This window comes from Diplotaxodon limnothrissa, linkage group LG12, assembly GCF_057381915.1.
Source record: "Diplotaxodon limnothrissa isolate DT_005_m linkage group LG12, D_limnothrissa_male_GT1.1, whole genome shotgun sequence".
Lineage (NCBI taxonomy): Eukaryota > Metazoa > Chordata > Actinopteri > Cichliformes > Cichlidae > Diplotaxodon > Diplotaxodon limnothrissa.
Window position 1 is genome coordinate 31,828,267 of NC_140607.1, and position 22,070 is coordinate 31,850,336.

At 40.1% G+C, this 22,070-nt stretch overlaps 1 protein-coding gene across 1 annotated transcript in view; it reads right to left on the reverse strand.

Moving 5' to 3' along the window:
- kcnt1b (potassium sodium-activated channel subfamily T member 1b) overlaps positions 1-21,314 on the reverse strand; it is a 66,537-nt gene extending 45,223 nt beyond the window's left edge. Inside the window, exons 1-3 of the mRNA XM_085367489.1 lie at positions 21,185-21,314; positions 17,609-17,657; positions 15,795-15,962 (exon numbers count right to left, since the gene is read on the reverse strand). Of these exons, the coding sequence (XP_085223615.1) occupies positions 15,795-15,962; positions 17,609-17,657; positions 21,185-21,254 (287 nt within the window). The 5' untranslated portion in view covers positions 21,255-21,314. The remainder of the gene's footprint in view (positions 1-15,794; positions 15,963-17,608; positions 17,658-21,184) is intronic.
- Positions 21,315-22,070: the final 756 nt, after the last annotated feature.

A 22,070-nucleotide genomic window follows, 5' to 3' on the forward strand; every position in this document is an offset into this window, starting at 1 on the left:
CCCTTATCAACAAAACTCGCTACCTTGTAAACAAAGGAGATGGACCGCGCTCAGGGCAACTGGCCAATTAATGCATTAGGTTTTACAGCCAACCCGTTTGTAGATAGTGTACTAGACAACCCTTTAAACAGTCTTGGATGGCAATAAAGCAATAGTCAATATTGTTCAGTGTCACTAAACCTATTCTTACAGTGTTCAGCTGCCAACAGACTTACTGGCTTTTGTTGGGTTTTAATTGCTCTTATGGATCTGAACTGTCACTTTGACTATATCCACCTACAGGACACCAGTAACTTCAAAAGCTTCATCTCCTCCCTCAGTGTCAAAATCACACATTATAATTTTGGCTAATTATTCACTGTCTTTGCCAGTATCATCATCATCACAAGTACTGATGTGTCATCTGTGAATAATGTTTTCATTAGTGTATATTTCTCCTATTTTTTTTGGTAGCACTGATGACTGAGCTCACCTGTTTGCATATATAGGACTTTAAACCTCTGTCTTCATTGTCTTGATCACAGCTGTAATTGCAATTTTTAGTAGACATGTTTTGTTATCTGCTCTACTGTCATGTTCACCACACTGAACATCCGTTTGAACATAACGGTTAGGATTTGACAGCTAATAAAGCTTGACAAAAAACACTGAAAAAAGGAAGACTGAAGACAAAAATCCAATATGAATCACTGGGTTTGTCCCTGTGATGTTGTGAGAGCTTTACTTTGCAAGGTAAAGTTCTTGAGAAACCAGTATGGACTATATGAATAATTGGAACTGAACGGAATCAATAGATGGCTCCCATTTAGTGATAGCTCAAGCCTCAACTCTGATTTATGTCCACCTGAATTCTCAGGGCTTTAGACATCTCTGCCAACTCTGTAACAAACTCTGACATCCTTCCAGATCTGTCATCCAAAATCCAGTAGCTAAAGTTGAGGCGTTTGCCTCGGGGAGGCAGCTTTGCAGAGGTGTGTGTATTCTGCCCATGGTTTTAGCTGAGAAAGTGAAGGGTGGATTCTGTGGTAAAAACTGAATGTTTCTAATCTATCCTCGATATTTAATTAAAGGGGTTTGTTTTTGTTTTGTTTTTATTAAAGTTTCTAATAAACAATGTAGCCAATTATTTTAGGATTATGATTTTTTGATCCAAATGTGCTGCATTTGACATTCTTCCTGTAATCACGTTGTTTAGCTATTTCCCATGCCACTCTGTTGCTTTTGTAGCCTCAATATGGATATTAAAATCACAACCAACAGCAAATGTTCCATCATTCAGAACAGATTAAATCCCAGCAGATCTGATCAAACATGCAGATAAATATCAGTATTTCACATAAAAAGTGAGAAGAAAAATATGTGCTATAAATATTGAGAGACAGGGCACACTGCACCACCAGCATACTGGCTGTGCAGTAGTTTCTGAAGCACAGCCAAATAAGCACACTCTGTTTTCAGTCAACCCAACCTCATAACCTGCAGATAACAGTGCAAATATTAGCTTGAACAGCAGCATTTCTGCAGCTCTTGAGTTCTTTTGTCTCCGAAAGAAAAAAAAATGCATCCCTCAGTTGTTACAGGAACCACATCTAATTTGTCTATCAAATTGTAGCAGAGTAAAAGCAGATTTTATGGACTGGTGCCCGCACATTGTGAAATAACATGTAGTATTTTTATATAGGGAGGGGGTATGTGAGGAGCTCTCCTGTGGTTTGCATTTTTATTTCATCTATCAATCTAATATATATGCATTAATAATATTAAAAAAACTTAGCTCATGCAACCTGCAAAAGACTACTTCTACCCCACGCAAACTCTCAGATTCATAAAATTGTAATGGGAATGCAGCATCCACTGAATTATGTAATCCCATACACTGCAGTCATTAAATGAATCCCATTGATGCCTGGAGCAAAATGACTCACGACAGAAATGTTTGCGATCATTCAGCCATCTGTCGTGAAAGTGACTCAAAGAGTCGTACTGGTTGCCTTAATGTTTAATCCCAATGGGAAAATATAGCCTGTAGGACCCGATGCGTAACTACCGTAGTTCCCACACTACGCTGTAAATTTGTGGGAAATGTCAGTTTACAGGCGGACAGCTTTAATGGTAATGAAATATTGATTACGACTACTGTTAATTACCAGCCAAGTTATTAGGAAGACTTGATGTGCCGGTCGCTTGCAACACCGTATTACCGTGAGGATGCTGCGTGTGTGCAAGCGAGCTGCATTTAGAAACATGCGCCTTTGGTGCGGATCTGCGGCAGCTACCTTTGGTCGACATCGCTCCCCAAAGAGCCGATGGTCCGGAGAGGGGTGGAGGGATTGACCCAGGTGGGCTCTGGTGTTTTCTGCACATCGGTCTTGACGTCTGGGTCGATCTCCGAGGGAGAGGGCGTCAGCTTTGCGCCTGCCATGCTTCCCGAGTGTTACCTCCAGCAGATAACGGCCAATATGTTTTTTTCCTCCTGGTGTCAAAATGGGCTCAGTTAGCGACCGACACCGCCGGAAAACCGCATCCCGGTCTCACTGGTGGTGCACGAAGGAGGACGAAGACTGTCTCTCTCCCTGTCGCATCACGGGGTCCTCAGACACACTGAGGGAAGCATGAACTTGTCTCCTGTTAATCGAATCTACCTCCATCCCTGATGGAGATAAGAGGTCCCCGTGCGCGTCTGTGAGATCCTCACGTCGTCACGGTGTAGCGTCAAGAGCTCGACCAACCGGGCTTCCCAGCATGTTACATAACCAAGATGCTCAAATTTAATGACCGCCGATTACTTTTGATCAGGCCAACGTGCCCTTCATTCTTCTTCAGTCCTGTCCCGCAGTAAATCGTCCAGTCAGCTAAAACGAGCTGAAGATTTAGATGCGCCTACACCTTATTGAAACCGTTTTAATGATTAAAAACAGTGCTGAAAATAAATCAAGCTGTCCTCATCTCAACTTCACTGGAAGCTTTAGAAGTGCTATCCTTTCAGTAGCTGCAGGCAGGAGTGACGAAAAACCACATACAAATGAGCAGGTGGATAGGCAAACACTTCAGGCATGATCGTGCTGGTTTGCATGGGAACACGGGACACCTGAGTTGACATGATATTAGTGTGAGAGTGTGCAGGTGATGAAAAAGAAACCACCAGAGTTTAAAGTTGTAAATGACAAAAAAATAGGAATTGATTTTACAAAGTCATTTTTTAACGAAAAATATTAATTAAAAAGTGTTTTTAAGAAGCCTGAACTGTTAGAATAAAACTCAACATGTAAACATGAATTTAACCCCGAATTATATGTCCTTTGGGTTTTTTTCAAGTCTTGTAACGGAAGGAGGGCTCTCTCAGTTAGTCAGAGATAAAGGACCCATAATGTACATATTAAGTCATTCAAAGGGAAACCAACGTTGCAGCCACTGATCATTTTGTATGTAAACTGCTTAACACATACTGAACCAGGGATTAAAGATGTGAAGGTATTCTGCAATAGTTTACCTCTTTTGATTTATCTGCTCAATTACTTTATCCTGAATTTCCATACCACACCATACCAATTTTACTTGTAAAACACTTCTTAAACAACCACAGCTGATACAAAGCGATGTATACAAAAACTAACTTCATTGGTAGTCACCTCAAAAGTGGCCTTTAGACTAAAACAGGACAGGTAAAAACAGGTAAGTAGCCTTGCAAATATATTTAAACTCTGTACAGTATGGATGTTGTCATCAAAAACCAAAGTCTGATTGCCAGATTTTTCACATTTTATTTATAATTCAAATTTATGTCATCTAATAAAAACTGTCTTGCTCACTGAAAAGATTCTTTAGGCATTAATCTAGAATAGTTACTCAAAATCAGTTACATTCCTCATCTTCTGTTCATGATTACAAGCTCACAGACCTATTGTTGGTTATGTGTTTACAGTGTGGTTTATTCCTAATTTAGCCAAAGCAGCCATACATGCTGAACTCCCATTGGTAATGCATTTACAAAACACATTACACACTCCATTTGTGATGCAGATGCTGATCTCAGTTCAACCTGCAGGAAACATTTTAAATTATCTTCTTAAAGTACCCTGGGGATTAGAGAGGCTGGCTTGTGGATGACTGAACGGTTACGTCTTCAGTTTTAGTGGGATCTACACAACTACCTTAACAATCCCATCTGTAACTATAGCATACAGTCAGTTTGGATTTAAGTACAAATGAAACCAACCTTTTACAACAGCCCTTTTTCCGAAGGTAGGATTGATCGCTGGATTAGTTTATGTTCTTTTTCATATTGCACTGTTCTAAAAACATGCTGATTAAACTCTATTTTGAAGGCTGCAGTTTACGGTAGTCTTATACTTTATTGCATTTTACCAAGCTTTAGTGGGAAACAGGGTCAATAAAATTCGAGGAACACTTGTTGATATTACCCAGTACCTTTTAACAGGCTCATGTTCTCTAAAAATCAATGTGTGCATACTCGTAAAATCATAGACAATAATGCTGTCTCCGTGTACTAAAGTCATTTATCTCTGTATAAATATTTGTCAAGCAGCGCGGTGCTGCATTTCAAACTGTAAACTGATAAATGAATCATGTTGTATCATGTGACACATACTCTCGCCAAGACTGTGTTTGTGATCCAAAGTGCTGGAAAGGTAATAGCTGACCATAAGGAAACAGTCCGAAGCATAAAATGACAGTTAATGGAAAGAGAAAAGCAACAATGTATGTGGCATAAAACCAGACAGTGGATTGTAAATGAGTTCACGAGTAGCAGGAAGAAATGTACAGATTTGAGCACAGAGACACTTAGTGGTGAAATAGAGGATTGCAGACAGTGTAGCAGAGAGAGAGAGAGAGAGAGAGCGCTTTCGTGTATTTTACAGTATATCTAACCACACAGATGGCAGTATAGTCCTGGGTTTTATCTCATGTGAGGCTGCAGTAACGAACATCTTTGAACGAGCTGTTCAACCCTTGCAGTTACTTCAGGTGAAGCCCAGACCCAACTCAGGGTTAAAAACGAGATTTAATGAAGCACAAAAGAAGTCGAACAAGTGCCATTGTTCACACTGGATATTTGCATTAATTACATTAGTGGGTAGCACAATGCAGGGATATAACAAACATGTTAAGAGAGGAGTGAAGCCTGCTGGTTGGCTATAGCTGGCACAGCCTTCCACTTAGAAATGCTTGGCAGAAGAACTAAACACAATTATGCAAGATGAGTAACTTCCAGCTGCGAAGATGAAAGGAAAAAGACATTTCTTTTAAAAAAGAAACAGGGTTTTGGGGGCAGAGCTGATGTATGCAACATCATGCTGTGCCATAGTGCTACTGCTGTCACTGTTGAGCTGTATAGCTGGATGCACAACTGCAGCTAATTTATTTGTTTAGAAATGGACACTGATATAGTGGGATTTTTTTTTTAAAAGCAGTCACCTGACAGCAACATTTATTTGCACTTAATGTTTTGAAAGTGGTAAAAGCTTGTTAGACTGAACCAAAGCTGCTGGTGGGCCTAATAAGTCTCCCTTTAAATCTCCGTGATCACTGGGGTCGCCTCAGCATCGTGCTTCGTGCTGCAGATGAGAGTTGAGAGCTGTGATAATGCTTCCTCTGTCAAAACATATTAACGCAGTGAGCTAGCACTGCTGTGGGTGAGCTGTCTCCCTGTGCTCAGTATAGCCAAAGAGGAGGAAGAAGTCTAGCCAATTCCACTGGCAGGCTTACACACAAGAGTGTACACATGCATCTGAGCACTGCAAACGGGGATCCTACTGCTTGCTAACTGCAAACTTGCCAGAGGCTGTTTGGTGCGGAAAAGGTTCAACAACCATTTATCAGTCATAACCTTATGTTCTCTTCCAAAAATGAAGATGACTGTGGAACTTTACTTGAGTAGAATGAGTATGCCAGAGCGCTTGATTCATCCATAATAATAATAATTAGAAGAAACACGCCATCAACTCTTCAAAATGTCAGTTGAGCTGTTAAGTTATTTATGAACAGAGAAAACTCGCTAAAGTAATAAGAAACACTACTTCAGTTTGTGCAACATGTATTTACACCACAACCATCTCAGTAAACTCCTGAATATTTTCCCCCCGATATAAATACGTTTGAAACCTTTTCTGGCACTTTCGTTAAGCCACATTAATGGCAAACAAATCGACAGTTCCATGAATAAAACAGCTGCTCCCAGCATGACGCTGTACCAAAAATGAGTGGCACGGTTCTCTTCATTTGCCTTACATGAAAGCATCCACTATATACTCCAGTTAGTTTACCTAGATACTCGTTTACTAAATGAACAGCTGAATCATGTAATAATTCAAAAACATACCTGCAATTTTCATTTCACTTACAATAAAATTACTGTTCAGTCTATATAGTACTGATCACTCAGTGTAAACAACCTGAAGGAACATACAAGCATAAAGAACTTTAATGATGCATTTAAATTAACACACAGTTTAGTTAATAGTTTGCACAGTTTGAAAAAGAAAATCTGTTAAAACAAGAAAGTGCACCACTTTATCTTATTTAGCCTTTAAGACCATCACACATCAATTGCAGATTTCAGAAGCTTATACCACAGAACTTCTATGTCAACAGTTTACTAACACAGCACATGTCTGCTCATGAGCAAGCAATGCTGCTACATTAACACTCATGTACAAGACAGGAAAGTGAATCCAGGACAGACTGAATATAAAGGAACAGAGAAAATTGCTATAATGCTATGATGTGAGGTGCTGTAGACAGGAGATGAAAAAGTCATCAGGTGATTGGCAGGCAGATGAATTACTTGAAAGGGCTGCCACTGGGCTCTTTCCTAAAATACTGCTGCACATTCATGATCAGTGAACCATAGCAGCTTTATTGATTATAAAACATTTACCTGATTGCCTTTAGGCAGGAGAACCAGATAATCACAGCAGCACACATGAAATCACCCTACAACACAGCTATACAACAGCAACTTAAGATAGATTTATAAGTGATAATTAGTGTTAAAGCTTATTATACTCAAGGGAAAAAGCAGTTGTTGTAACATTTAAGAAAAACATGGGAACGCTTTCAAATTCAAAGCCAGTTTTAGTATTTAGGTTTTGCAGTTTTGCTAGACCCTTTGAACTAGTGGGTAGAAATGTGGTTGGCCATTGCTAAATAATCCACTATGTGGAGCTGTACTTGCATCCTCAATACCGGAGCTCCCTGGTCTATGTTTACAAGCTCAACCAAGTACTTCCATCATTGCTTTTGCTTATTAAAGTCTGACAAGCCAAGTCCACTGATGCTAATTAAGTTGGCAAGACAAAGCACGAGAGCTAAATGGCAAATGCACCAGAGATTTCAAGGCTCAAAGATGCAGTGGCCCAGAAGAGAAACAAATTCTGAGGGGGTAAATGAAATCTTAATTCTTCTCAAGCACCACCTTCAATAATTCTCCCTTTGCAGTCTTTCTCTAATTGCACGTCCCACTTGAGCTATCCCTCTGAGACTATGCACTCAGACACTGTGATGTTCCAAATGATTTCATATAAAGACTAAGGCTACGTTCACACTGCAGGCGAAAGCGCATCAAATCCGATTTTTTTTACCCTATGCGACCCATATCCGATCATGCTATGACAGTGTGAACGGCGCAAATCCGATATTTTCAAATCCGATCTGGGTCACTTTCGTATGTGGTACTGAATCCGATACATATCCGATGTTTTAGAAAGCGACTGCTGTTTGAACGGTCAAGTCGCATTAAATCCGCCTTTTACGTCACCGACACAAGACTGAAGCCAATTATCAGCGCCCGAGAAGACATCGCGAACGCTTCCTAGCCATCCAGTGTAGATGTCAGTGAAACTGTTGGGAAGACAACGTAAACATTTTATTTGTACTGTATAATCTGCAGATTCTGACAGAAATCTGCAGCTATCCTTTGAAGCACCGCTCCTCTCTTAAACAGCAATAAGGATCATTATTAGGTTATTTACATTATTATGTAAATAACAAAATAACTTAAAGCAAAAATTGGGAAACGTAAAGTCCGAAGTCTTTATATTAACGGCCATCAGTCAAACAATACTGTTTGTTCTTGGTCTAAACAGAGCGCGTTGTGTGTGACATCTTCTTTTGCGCATGCGGGCCGCTTTGAGCGTTCACACTAGAGCGCGTTTGCTGTCGCATTTTATTTGTAGTGTGAACGAGGAGACAAAAAAATCGGATTTGATCAAAAAATCGGAATTGAGCATTAAGACCTGCAGTGTGAACGTAGCCTAATAAAACCTTTTATGAGAGCTGCATGCTCATTCCTTTCTGCTTAAGCAGGTCGTGTCATTTTCACTAATACCTCCACTGCGCTGATGGGAAATAAATCTGGCTAGAAATCGTCGAAACAGAGCTCCCTACAAATTGGGCTTTTTAGCAATGCAACGCTTCGACAGACTCATTTCCACCATTTCCGCTCACTGGCTGAACAAATCCTTAGAGAAACTTGTCTCAAAATAGACAGAAATTGGACAACATGCTTGGGTCCTGCACTTCATTGTGACAATAACAACAACTCTTAAACTCACAGCATGTCAAGAAAAACACAGCCACTCCGCAGCTAATGAGAACAAGTCTGCCGTCCTTAAGTGTCGCCTACCCACTCTGCGCTGATTGCGATGACTAATGCCACCTATGGTCTTAATTTCAAGCTCTGTTTGCTAAGCGGAAATGCACATGTCACCAGTAACAACACACACACACACATTTTGAAGCACATCAGACTTTTAAGTGAGATGACGTCTGGAAGTCATCAGGTCGAAATTGGCGATGCAAAATGTCTCATGGTATTCAAGTTGCCGTTTCTCCTTTATCATTACATACTAATAATTTGGACAGCATGGAAACTAGGGACACAAACAGGCGATAGCTTAATTACAATGCTTGCCACAGCAAATGAAACGACAGCTGTCATTTGTTGCTATCAACAAAAATTTGGAAAATGCTGCTATATGTAACTGCTTATTAGCTACATATAATCATATAATCAAATGAAAAACTAGTGGAGGAAATGAGACTTCATATACAGTGTTTTGACATACATACAGCAGTTTGAGTCAGGTCACTGTAGTCATAAACACTTTGTGGTGGCAGAAACCAGTGAGTACCCCTGGAAATGTTCAAGAAGGAAACTGTTATAGAACACTATTACTGAAATGCTGAGATTTAAGACAGAAAACCAATAAACAGACCAGACTAAAGGAATTGTAAACACACTTGAGACAAAGTAGGTGATGTATACATGATTCAACTACAGAGTTACATGTCAGTAGAGTTAAGGAATATATTTAGTGAATAAATGAGTCACATGGTGATATTCTGTGACATTACATTTAATGTATACTAATTTATACTAATTTTATTTATACTATTATACTATGAAGTAACTTATTTTTTATCACTGTGGTTACAACGTGATGACCGAATATCCAAGGATCCTAAAAAGTCCAGACTTTGTTCCCTCATTCTTCAATTATTCAAGCTACAGTCAGTGTATAGAGGCTCCTGCAGTGAATAATTAGACTTGTTTATCATCGCCCACATATTGTACAGCTGCATTTTATGTCCTTGCCTGTAGCTATAGGTACTACATAAGTTTTTTATGCAAAGACCAATCAACAAATCTTGGTATATGTCCTGGAAAGGAATGCAAAGTACAAAAATGTATTTTGTTTAATATACACATGTAAACAAATAAAAGCTCTTAGGGTCCTGTTGATCTTGTATACTAGGCTTTCCAGGATCCATGTTTGAGGCATTGAGTCATAGGCTTTCTTGTATTTAATCAGGCAGTGCACAGGTTGGTGAGCTTGATCTTGCAGTCTTGGGCAACAGCTCTGTCTACAAATAGCTGGTGTTTTCCCGCTCTGGTACACTGCTAATTCCTTTTTGTGCCCAGCTAATGTATTGAGCCATGTGCCTGTTCTTCTTAGCCGCTATGATGCCTGACAGGAACTTCCATGTGATAGTAAGGCAGGTTATAGCGGCCGGTAGTTGAATGGGTCCCTTCTGGGAGTCTACTAGACACTAAGCATTGCTGTCCTTCTTCCATATCCGCAACCATTATTGCTCCTTGTCCAGCATTGGCGGGGCTGTTCTCATATTATTCCCCTTCCACTGAGAGTACACTTCTCTTACCTCTCTAGTAAACCTCTTCAACCAGCTGATGAAAGCTGTGAGTCTTTGTCTGGCAGTCTTCAGGTAACGGGCAGCTTGGTGTTTCTTTATCGCACTTTTCTGCAGCTTCGATAGTTGGCTAACATCCCCCCGTGCTATCTTGATCTTGGCCTCTAGTCTCTTTCTCCATGGACGGCACTGTTCATCTTATCTACTGGCTGTTCATCTTATAGCCAAGCATCTCAGAAATCACAGGCGCTGTGGTGTAGATCAGCTGGTTGGTTTCATTGATGGTCACAGTAAGGATTGTCTGCAATGCTGCATTCACATCTTCTAGTAGACCTACAGATGGTACTTCACTTAGGGTTTGCTTGTAAAAGTTGTGACTAGCTGTGTGTTTTTCAGGGTATAGCTAGATCAAGTCAAATATAACCATATATCACTTTCTGTTTGGCTTCTTTAAAAAATAAGTCATAATTATTTGCAAATATTAAGCATAAAGCATTAGCTGTTTTATTTAAAAGAAAAAGTCAACATCAGTAACTTTGCATCAAATGTAAATGTACAACAAAAACTTCTGTGTGTGCTTGTTACATAAGATAATAAGTGACAAATGTATAAAGACATCAGTATAAGGACAAGTTTTTCCATTTCTGCCCCCTATATATGATGAAATGAATTTGCTGCATGCATTTAAATGGCATTCAAGTTGTTCACTAACAAAAGGCATCATTGTGTGCACGTTGCACCTGGTATTATCTGATTATATCTAGCTGGACCAATCCATCCTCATCTTTACAGTTTGACTCATCACTTTCCCTCTGGTCCTTTGTCTTTCTTCTTTCCTCCATCCCATTTACTCGTTCCAACACGTTCCCTTCCTTTGAGTTTTTGTGCTCCTTCTGCTCATCATATTCCCCTTTCGCTTTGTTCTGTATCTTATCCTCCTCCTAAACTCGGTCCGATTGAAATCATTCAGGCATCAAATCCCAATAGCCACTTCTGCCACAGAATCAGTGCAAACAAACAGCTGCTGCCAGTATCAGTGCACAATTATTGTCTCAGGATGTGTAATTCTGCATGGAGTTTGGTTTTGCAGTATTTATATGGTCAAAACAAAACCATGTTGAGTCAAAGTGTGTCCAACTCCACTTCACAAAACATGACATTTTTGATTGACCAGAAACATACAGCCTGGTGTCTTGGAAAAATCTAACAACTGAGGTTTATGAAATAATTCAGAATTATAAATGGCAATATGAATGAATGAGTCTAATCTGAGACCAGCTGTTCCTTGACAGCAGATCACAAGTCAGTATTAGATCACCACTGCAAGTGGCTCTATTTGACTCACAAGGATGTGTCGAGTTGATAAGGTGACCGATTAACACTCACCCTGTCAGCTTCACACCCAGGGGACCCTGCCTTGATAAGAGGCCAGAAGGAAAAAAACACAAAAACACAAAAAAGACCACAGAGATAAGACAGATTCAACTAATTTTCTTCTGCTCTGTTTTTAACTCTATTGGCATTTATACATGAATTTGGTGGGCTGTTTCCATTTCTGACTTTGATTGAGGTTAGCTGGCTGACAGACTGAGGAATAAACCCACATACACACACTCAGATATATAATCAGACATTGACAGGTCCATACACCAGCGTGCCCACACTCAGGGCACATACACGAACACCTGTTTAGTGCATGCACACACACACACATACACACACACACACACAAATTGCTCGACTTCAGTGTGAATGCTGCTCTTCAGCGCCCACACAACCAAGTCGTCATTATGGCCCTCTGAAACCCAACCCTGGAGATAATGACAGCCCAGGAGGGAGATTACCCCCCTCCTCCCCACACAGGCATCTACACTGTACGCCCACATCCACACTACAGACACAGAGATGAGTGGAAATAAAGGGAAACACTTACATAGACAGCACAGAAGGGCTTAATACTGTTGCACCGTCGCACATTGAACAATTTGCATTTGCGTACAAACAGAAAAACAGCAAAGAATACATTCACAGTGACACTCGGGCACTTCTCCACAATAAATGAGTTCACATCCAGGCACAAAAAAAGTACGGTTTTAGTATCTGGCTTTTGTCTCCCCCCAGTCCTTTGCAAATCTAAAACACGACTACAACAAAGCAGGTTCCAGTAAACATGAGCAAGTTGAGCAATCTCATCTAAATTATGCCAATAAAAGTGAGTAGCAATAACTCTACATGCATGAGAGAACACCGTCTAACCAAAAAGCCATTTTTGTGGATTAAAACTTAGAATGGTTTGCAAGATAGTAATCACTGTAGAAGATAACACAAAAACGAAACAGATTACTAATATGTTTTGTTTTTGGCAATAAGGCCATAAGCAGTGAATGGCCTTATCGCCATTATTTTATTAATATTTCATTCACTTTGCAACAAACTGCCCCCTCCCCTTTTATGTGCTTCTGATAACCCGGTGCCTTGGTGGACTCCCTTAATGATGTATCTTTATTTGGTGCGTTATCTCTGCAACCCACTGCCTTTAACTCTAAAAGCACATCATGACAAATGAAAGAAAAACAGATACAGAAGGTCATCAGGGCAGCAAGGTGCTGATTCCTCCCTCTGGGAGGTAATTTGTTTTCAGGCTTCAGACTTCACAAAGGTTCAGCACAGGAAATAGTCAACATCTCAACCCATGAGCATGCAGAAGATCATCAAGCTAGAAAAAGCATGTCCCCAAGGCAAAGTGACATCATCTGTTTGAATTTCCACTCCAGAGATCAGAAAATAGGGATTACTCTGCACTGGCATAAGACAGTATCAATAGCAGTGTACTTTTTGGTGCTTTTCCTATTGATTTCCTGTGTATATGTACATGTGTATCTATGTATTTTACAGCTGTTGTTTGGATTTGGTTATCCTCTGTTTTTCTTGGCAGGATTTGTGAATTACGTGGCTCTGTGGAAACACCAAGAATGTGCATGCATATGTACACACACACTAAGGCATACATGTGCTGGTAGCTAAGCAACAAGCTCTAATTACCTTCTGCAATTCAATAATGTTCAGCAAAACATTCATTTGCAGGGGAACAGTCTTAAGATACATGACACAGAACCCATACGGGACAAAAGATAAGAGATATGTTACCTAATGACTATATTGCCATGTATATTTTCCATGCATTTCCACTGTTAAACATACAGCGAGATATATTATACACAAGTTGTGCATTATCTCACTTTCACTCAAACGACTTGTTTGTCAACATTAAATGGCTAATGCAGTAAAAGGGAAACCTTTGCGCACTCTGGGAAAGCACACAGGAACAATAAACATGTGTGCGTGTAGTGGGGGGTGGGTTGTGGGGGTGGGGTGGGGATTGTGTATTTTTCTGCTGCTCTAAATGTTATCTGTAGACACATGCCTTGCATTTCTCTCTAAAAACATAGTGATGGCGTTTAACTGATAGGATCCCCAGTGACACTAGGCAGATGAACAAAGAAATAAAATGATAGGTAGTGGTATACCAAAGCATTTGCAAGTTATCTATTCCAATTCATTAATTAAGACTTGGTCTGGCTCATTGTGAGCAAACAGTTATTGAAATCGTATAAACCTCAGAAATCAAACAGTACTGACAAAAAAAACAGAAAAAAACAAAAAACACATTGTAACTTTACTTCATTTAAATAGCAGCACAGACTCTCTAGTGACAAACTGTCCAAGTCTTTGGACCTTAGGGCAAGATAAACATCTATCTTTTTACTTTGAACATTACTCAAAATGAAGTGTTAATCATAATCAGTATCTGCGCAGCAACTGCCCCTCTACATTGATAGGGAGAGCTTTGTTTTCTGTCAACAGTTGTTATGCTGTGATTACACTAAGCAAAGCAAAGTTTCTTTGTGGCCAGATTTCAGACAGAGTTTATGCAGCAAAGCAAATTGATATACAAATCAAGGGAAATCAGCATCTTGCAGGAATTACAATATTTTAACTTTGGAAGAAAATTTGCTTCTCAGTATGTCCCTTAGAGCTGGGATTATCCTGATGCTGACAATGAGAAATTGAGAACTAATTTATTGACTGTGTTTGTGGGCAGCTGGAGCTGTCTGATTCAACTGCACTTCTAGACAAAGATAGGGAGAAAAGGAGTGGGCTTGGAGAGAAGTGAGTGAAATTATAGGACTTAATGGTAAGTTCTGAAAAAATGTTTCTGATTTAAGCTATCAGTTGTACTCCTCCTCTGCCTTTTGTTGGATGTTAGGGGTGCACATTTTTATTATGTGAATACACCATGAGAGGTCGTGTTCACCCACGTAAACACTGTCCATAATTGCCGGCTAGATGTGATTGCCACCTTCAGCTCCATCTGATTTGTCCAGGCAACTGCAGTATGAACTGGCAGAATGTCAGACACCTCCAGATACCACTAGGGGCATGCCATTTAGTGTGTTTTCAGATACAGCATCTGCTGTAGCCTAGCAAAAAAAGCTTCTTAAGTCCCCTGTCATTCCTGTTTCTTTAAGCAATTTTCACTCATTGTCTGAGAGTGTTTGGACACCTTGTGAGATAACATTGTAGGCAAAGCGTCTGGTTTTAGTCTTTGCTTATAACCACCAGTATTCATAAGTCTTTTTCTCGAACTCAAATGGATCAAATGCAACAGAACAAAATACTGAGAACACAACCACACGTCTTTTGGAAGCTTCAATGGTTCTGCTCCTTTTTCCTGTTGTTTTTAACAGGAAAGCTGTGAAAACTAGAAAACTAATATCACTTCCCTTCTCAACTAGGAAATATAACAAAGCAGTGTGTGTGTGTGTGTGTGTGTGTGTGTGTGTGTGTGTGTGTGGGGGGGGGGGGTGTCGTCTCCATACTTCTCCATAGTGTAGAACGGGGAACTGGATTAGGAACTGGATTCACCTACAGCAGGAACTTCAACATCACTGAGCCGCAGTGCATTGAGGATAAAACGTTATGGAAGCCTTCATATAAAGTCTCACAAGTTGAAATAGTGAAAGTTCATTTTAACACACAAATCTCTGACAAATCAAAAGTAAGTCCACCATACAAAGCTTTGGCTGCCAGTTTCCTCTTTGCAAGCCAGTATACAATGGACTGCTGATCCTTTAGTGAGATGCCTTCATTTCAGCACCATGGAGAGTTCCACAGCACTCAGCCATGCCTGAGGCTAATTTTTCCCCTCTTGGGTAGCAAACAGCATCTGTTGGTCTGCCTCTCCAACCGCAGCGATAACTGTACTCCCAAACACTACAGCACTCTGGTGACTGTAGCGCCAGTCAAGGGTAAATAAAAAAATAAATATATATATACTTAATCCAGCTATACCCTGAAAAACACAAATCTCGTTACAGCTGTTACAAGTAGAATTTTCAGCTAATTCTATTTTATGTGATTTTCTTATTTCAGTAGAATTCTGGCCAAAGTAGTATCAGTTTGCTCAATTTATTGTCATTTACTCTAGGAGAGACTTCTTCTTAATAAAGACTGCAAGATTTCAGGTTCTCTGTTGTTGTTATTGTACAAAAAAGATCCACAATATTCCTGGGCAGTCTCTCACATGTCACACACACAAACTTAAAGAGAGCTTTTCGTGCTACCTGTCATCATTCTGAAATGTCTGGTCCCCCAGCAGCAAGTCCCTGAATCGGTAACGAGGTGGGAGCGGAGGCACCCCTGAATCCACATCGGCCATCTTGAGAGCTGAGATGTCCAGAATAACACCAGAGTTGCTGCTGTTGTTTTTCTGCACGGTCTCAGTGGATGGCCTGCATGACGAGAAAGACAGCAGAATCTGCTCAGCAACCTGTCTGCTAGTACAACGGTGACATTTTAAAACAACGTATTCAGCTGAGAACAGACACAACAAAAGTGTACGTGACGCTGTTAATTTAGAGGCTGGCTCTAATTGAAAAAGCATATTACAAAGTTTTAAAACATATGTGAGGAAAGTTATGGTTGTATAATGCACTTGTCTGCAATCACAAAGGTGGTTGCTCGGGGGAACAATGACAAACATTTTACTGTAATGCTCACATGCCAATTTATTCACATGGGACAAAAAGGAAACCACAGCAAACAGAAAAGGCCCATTATCCATTCCATGAAATCCCAAGTAAACACGACATGCATTTATGAGGATGACACACTGAGCACACTGATAATGACAATGAAGATTCTTGACCAGCTATTAAGCTCTTGTGCTGCTAACACAGCTGAGAAAACAGCTTAAGCAGAAATGGTTTGCAATGGGCACACAGACCCTATTTTAAGCCTAAATCCTGACATGGATAATAATCTAAACCATGTGACTTGATGCAACTGACTTATTTCACAAACATCTTGTATTATGTATTATTGTATTAAAGGAAACATACAAACATGCATACATGCATTATTCAAAAAGAAAGGGAACGACATATGAATATGCAACCTATTTACATTTTACAATATACATTATTGCTGCAGCTGCGGCCTTATTGGTCCATCCCCAATAAACATTTCCCTGGTCACATAAAACGACGGTCAAATTAAAAACTACTGCAACCAGAATGTCAACAGTTAAAATCCAGACATTAGAAATGAAGCCAGAAGGATGATGGTTTGTTGCAACAATTGCTGAGAAGTGTATATTACACTTAGTGTAATACTACATGACGCCATTACCTTGATTAATACTACTTCACATCAGCTCTCTCTCACCAGCTCCACATGCAATATGTTTCAAGGAAAAGGAGGAACTAGAAGTAACTAATGCAGCTTTAAATGTCAGCACTATGCAGTAGCCTAATGACTCACACTGAGATTAAATGAGATTGGTGCAAATAAATAAGCTGAAGTAAAATGTTTTTCATTTTTCATTTCTCTTGCACCTATTGTCATTTATTATTTTACTTTTTAAAACAAAACTTTAATTTATGGCAACTAACAGGTGGATGCAAGCTGTAGTCAGCACTTCTCTCCAAGGCTTCTGCTCTGCTAATTCAAGTCATGGACTAGAGCTCAAGGTTATTGTGGTTGTGGTGGTGCTTTATGTAATAAATTGTCTAGTTTTCTGTTTGGCTGACTGTATTTAAATCCCATCAAATTTATGAATGTAGCCTGCAAATGAAGCAAGTCTCCATGAGCTGGTAACTCAACACTTAAAGCTTTTGCCCAAACACTTTCATTTCAAGCTCCAAAATGACTCAAGGAATGCAAAGAGCAACTTGAAAATTCAGATTACATTTTGATAAGGCAATCTATGGAGCAGTAGTAGTGGAGGCACACTACAGGTAAAGACCATTTTCAAAGAACAATGTGCATTTACACAAAATTAAGCAGCTGTTTTTTTTCAAATATTGTGGCTAATTATTGCATGCGTTTCCACCTTGTCACACAGTAACACATGTAGGGAAGTTCTTCAGGAAGTTACCTGTCACCGAGGGAACTCGATGATCGGCGTGGAGGGTTCATCACTGGCTCTTACAGGGGGACATCAATGATGAATGAGAGCGAGAGCGAGAGAGAGAGAAAAGGGAAAAGAGAGATTAAACAACACTTATAAAAACTCTCCTCTTAAGACCTTTTGAAAGAGGTCGATCACATCCACTGCCTGTTTCACAGCTTACACGCAAAGATCAGTGCGCACTCTCAAACTTTCTGGTTTTTACATAGAGCAGGATTACACCAACACATTTATGCAAGGGTACAGTTTGATATTACCGAGTTGTCCCTCTCCAACATCTCCACTCGATGGTGCTTAACTTTTTTATATTGCATCTTTTCATAAAGTGGAAAGCAGCAAGTGGGTTAATCAGCTACTATCTGCATGTGTTTATTAAAGGCACCCTAGTGTACATTTTAATCTTTGCAATAGTGAGGAGGGATTCCCTTGTCAAGATGCTGTTAGCACATTTTTTTCTGCCCATGAAGCAAAACAAACAGATGGAAGGTCATTTCAGAAACAGGACAAAGACCGTTCTTAAATACATACAGTGTAGGTACAATATACCAAAGCTTCATCTGTCTGGTTGAACAAGATGGCCATCCGTGTCTGCACTTCCATGACATTTTTTTACATTTCCAGCTAAAAGATAAACCTAGACTTTCTGTTGATGTGCCTTTGGTTTATTGCTAAACTGTCTACAGAGGGAAAATAAGTGGGTAATACAGAGCTAAGTGTGTGTCTGTGGTTTTCATACTACGGTGTGGGCAATCTTGAGTGGGCTAATAGCAACCAGAGACATGATCTCCCTTATTAACAGTGAAGGCACAGTCCCCCAGAAGGGCAGACAGAGAAAAGAGAGATAGGTTATGACCGCGAGTACGGTGGAGAGGAAAGAAAGCCAAAACCAGAAACAAAAGGAGGTGAATGCAGAAGAATAAAGAATATAGTACTCTCAATGTGTTCTTTACTTTAGGAGACATCAGAAGTTAAGAAGAACTACATGACAAGATAAAAGAGACAGAGAACTGTACATTCAGCTGTGCAAGTAAAATTAGCACGTCCCCATACAGTATAAAAGAAAAAAAAATACAGAGCCTGTGACCTCTGAGAGCTCACTTAATGGAGGAGGCAAAGTGACCACAATAAAAGGGAAAAATAGTCGCTTGCGGTAAGAGAGTGTCTCCTTTTAATGGAGCGAATGTCGTGGATTCAGACCAAAGAGAGCAGATGGAGCGAGGAAAAGCATGTGCAGGGAAGGCATAAAACTCGTCTTTAAATAAATAACGGGAACCAGGGCGAGAAGAAGACTAAAAAGAATCAAATTCGACTTACAATGGCTGTAAAAATCTGCAATCGTCTTCTTCAGAATTATGTATTTCAAAAGGTCAGATGAGACTAACTGCCTTTCAGATTTCAATGCAGAGACCAATATCTAGACATAATGCTCAGCACAGTCTGCAAGCAAAAAAAAGGAAATCTGTGATTAAAACCATCATCTGTGAAACATATTTATCAAAATTCCACATTTGAAAAAAGTTTGTTAGTGACAACAAAACTTTTAATTAGTGGAAAAATGGGGGCGGGTTACTTATTAAGGTGTTGGATGATTGAGCCATCGGAATTGACTCTTCAAACGTTTTTAACCTCCACAGAGAGGCAGGACACCAAGATTTCCCCAGCTGATGATGCTATTCTAAAGCAAACTCACATTATTTTCTGACTCAATCAAGGCATTCAGTGGCCCCTATGAATGAAGGTAATGGAATCCTGGAAGAGCCCACTGAGCATCAATATAAAGCTGATAACTGTATTGATTTGCAGTGATGAACAATGGCAGAAAGATGCTCTCCACCACAGCGAATCAGCCCATCCTCACTGCAATTACCAAGGGTTCAGCTTTAATACAGATACAATTAATACAGACATACATAACGCAGAAATGCAGTCATGATATTTTCATGACAACCAAAACATCTGCATTTACGTCCACCACAGATGTTATGGCAACACAATATAAATAACAGAGAAAATAATAATAATCTTACTTCACGGTACAGCATCTGCCACCAAAGCTTTACAATAAACTTGATGATATTCGCTGAACTAATACGCGTTAAAACACATAGGTGCATCTGTACCCTGTGATTTCCTGTTAACTTCGTTTACCTGGCTGTGCTCCCGTTTCTGGCCGAGGTCCCAGCATCGTAAACTTAGGTTTGATTTAGATAATCTCCATTCGCTCTCCATACTGCACTGCGTGTGCGACACAGGATGCTTCCCAACAACGAGTACCCGCGAAAGCTATGTCATCACTGGAAAGTGACAATTGCAAGAGTTGTGGGGTGGAAGTTAGCTCCTGTGATCAGAGGTGGGAAGAAAAGGGATCCAACAGTGAGCTTTGGGGGTTTAGTTAAATCCCATCAACCCAAAGAAGGGTCTCCTGACGGCAAAGCGCGAAGCCTGACTTGCTAACTTCCTGCCATTATCATTATCACATGTACGCGATTATGGCACACCTGACATTAAACGTAAATATTCATGGGCGAAAAAAAACAAACAAAAAACAACCTACTGACTTCCTTGTCGCTTAGCAACAACTTTGTTTGCCACTGTTGCCGAACTACATTTCGTGGCGGAAGGAGGACGGACGTTAAGTTAACGATAAACTTGCGCTCGTCTTTTTAATTAGCTCGCAGTCCCCTGTAACCGTTGTCAGCTGCTGTTATATAACAACCCTTGCCCTCGGAATCACTCAAAGTACAGCTTCTCTTCGCTGTTGTCTCCTGCCATGTAACGTCTGCTTACGCATATGAAGTAACACATCAAGTAAGCGCGCTGTCCACCGGGTTTCCACGCTGTCCGGACAACATCATCATCCTCATCCTTGCTTCCCAGGACACAGCGGGTGAGGGGCGCTGATTTCCTAACCTGAAGTCACCACCGGTGCCTCGCCACCTACCGGACAACCTTGGAATAATTCGTCGTCTGCCGAGGAAACTGAAGCGTTTAATGCTGACAGGAAATTTCTAATTTAAAAAGAGCTTTTAGTGAAATGGAAAAAAAAAAACACCTAATAATAGATTCTGCAGTTCTGCGCTGTCACGGTTATTCCCACCCCAAATCATGACAGCGCAGAATTCTTTCAAAGTTATGTCAAGGCAAAAGACTGGCTCTTATTTATTTATTTTTAAGAAGTGGTATTTAATGGGTAGTGACAGATGTACCTATATATCCAAACACGTTTGTTTGGAGAAAAAAAGTGCATTAAAGTGCAACTATTCTTCTACTATTATATTTCCACTACCACACAATAAATTGCATGTGGGGGGAGCTTTACTCTTAGCTGCATACTGGTCAGGAAAAGACCAAAACATCACAACAGTCCCCAAAATTATTAAGTTATTTGTTGATCCTTATAATTATCAATATCCAGCAACATTTTATGGAGCATATACACAGCACGTGTAGAGTCTTGGCAAGTTACACTTGCAATATCTTCCTACAACACACAGGGAAAAATTACATACATAAATGTATATATGTATTTCTGTTAAACCATACCTGCAACAGCTGCTCTGTCCTCTGCTATTTGCCTCACAACTGTCCCCCTCACATTGAAGAAAATATTCATTCTGTGTGCACAGTGGCACGACTGGGGAGACACCGCTGGTTCCTGTGTGTCTGTGGAAAAGCCGCGCTACTCTGTGTGCGTTCCTTGTGCTGAGCCTCTCCACATTTCAGCCCATTATTCTCCAGGGGAAAGAGCTCTGAGCGTCATCGTTTTAAAGCCCACACAGCCTCTTATGCTTTCCCATGCCAGCAGTCAGATCTCACTCACTCACTCACTCACTCACTCACTCACTAGTCTCGCTAAGGATCTTGATTCCCACAGATTTTCTTCTCCACTTGATTTGTCTGATTTTGTTGGTTTACACCGCAGCAGGCACCCTTCCTATCAGTGGATGTTTACACAAGCTCAATGATTAAATATGGTGAAGCACTTTATTTACAGTCACTGCTGTGGGTCATTTACAGTCATTTCCCGCATACTTTGAATAGACTGAGCCACTTGCAAAAATTCAGTGATATGATTAACGTCTACATAAATTTCAAAGATGTCTCCAGCTTATTGAAATAACTCAGAAAGGAGCTGTGATTGGTTACTTTTAACACACTTCACATGAACCATGCCTCATTGTAAGACTAACAATATGCGCTTTCTATGTTTTTACCTCCAAATCTGTGCCTTAGCTATGATTTATCCATGACTAACACCTGTTACTCCACATTAATATTTAATTAGCAAGCTCATGAGTTAAAATGAAATCATCTTAAATGGTGCTATCCCTTGAAACACTGATTCACTTTTTCATATTATGAGCATTTTTGTGATTGTCTCATTTTTACTTGATTGCTTTTTCTTTTTCAGAATTGTATAAAATCTACA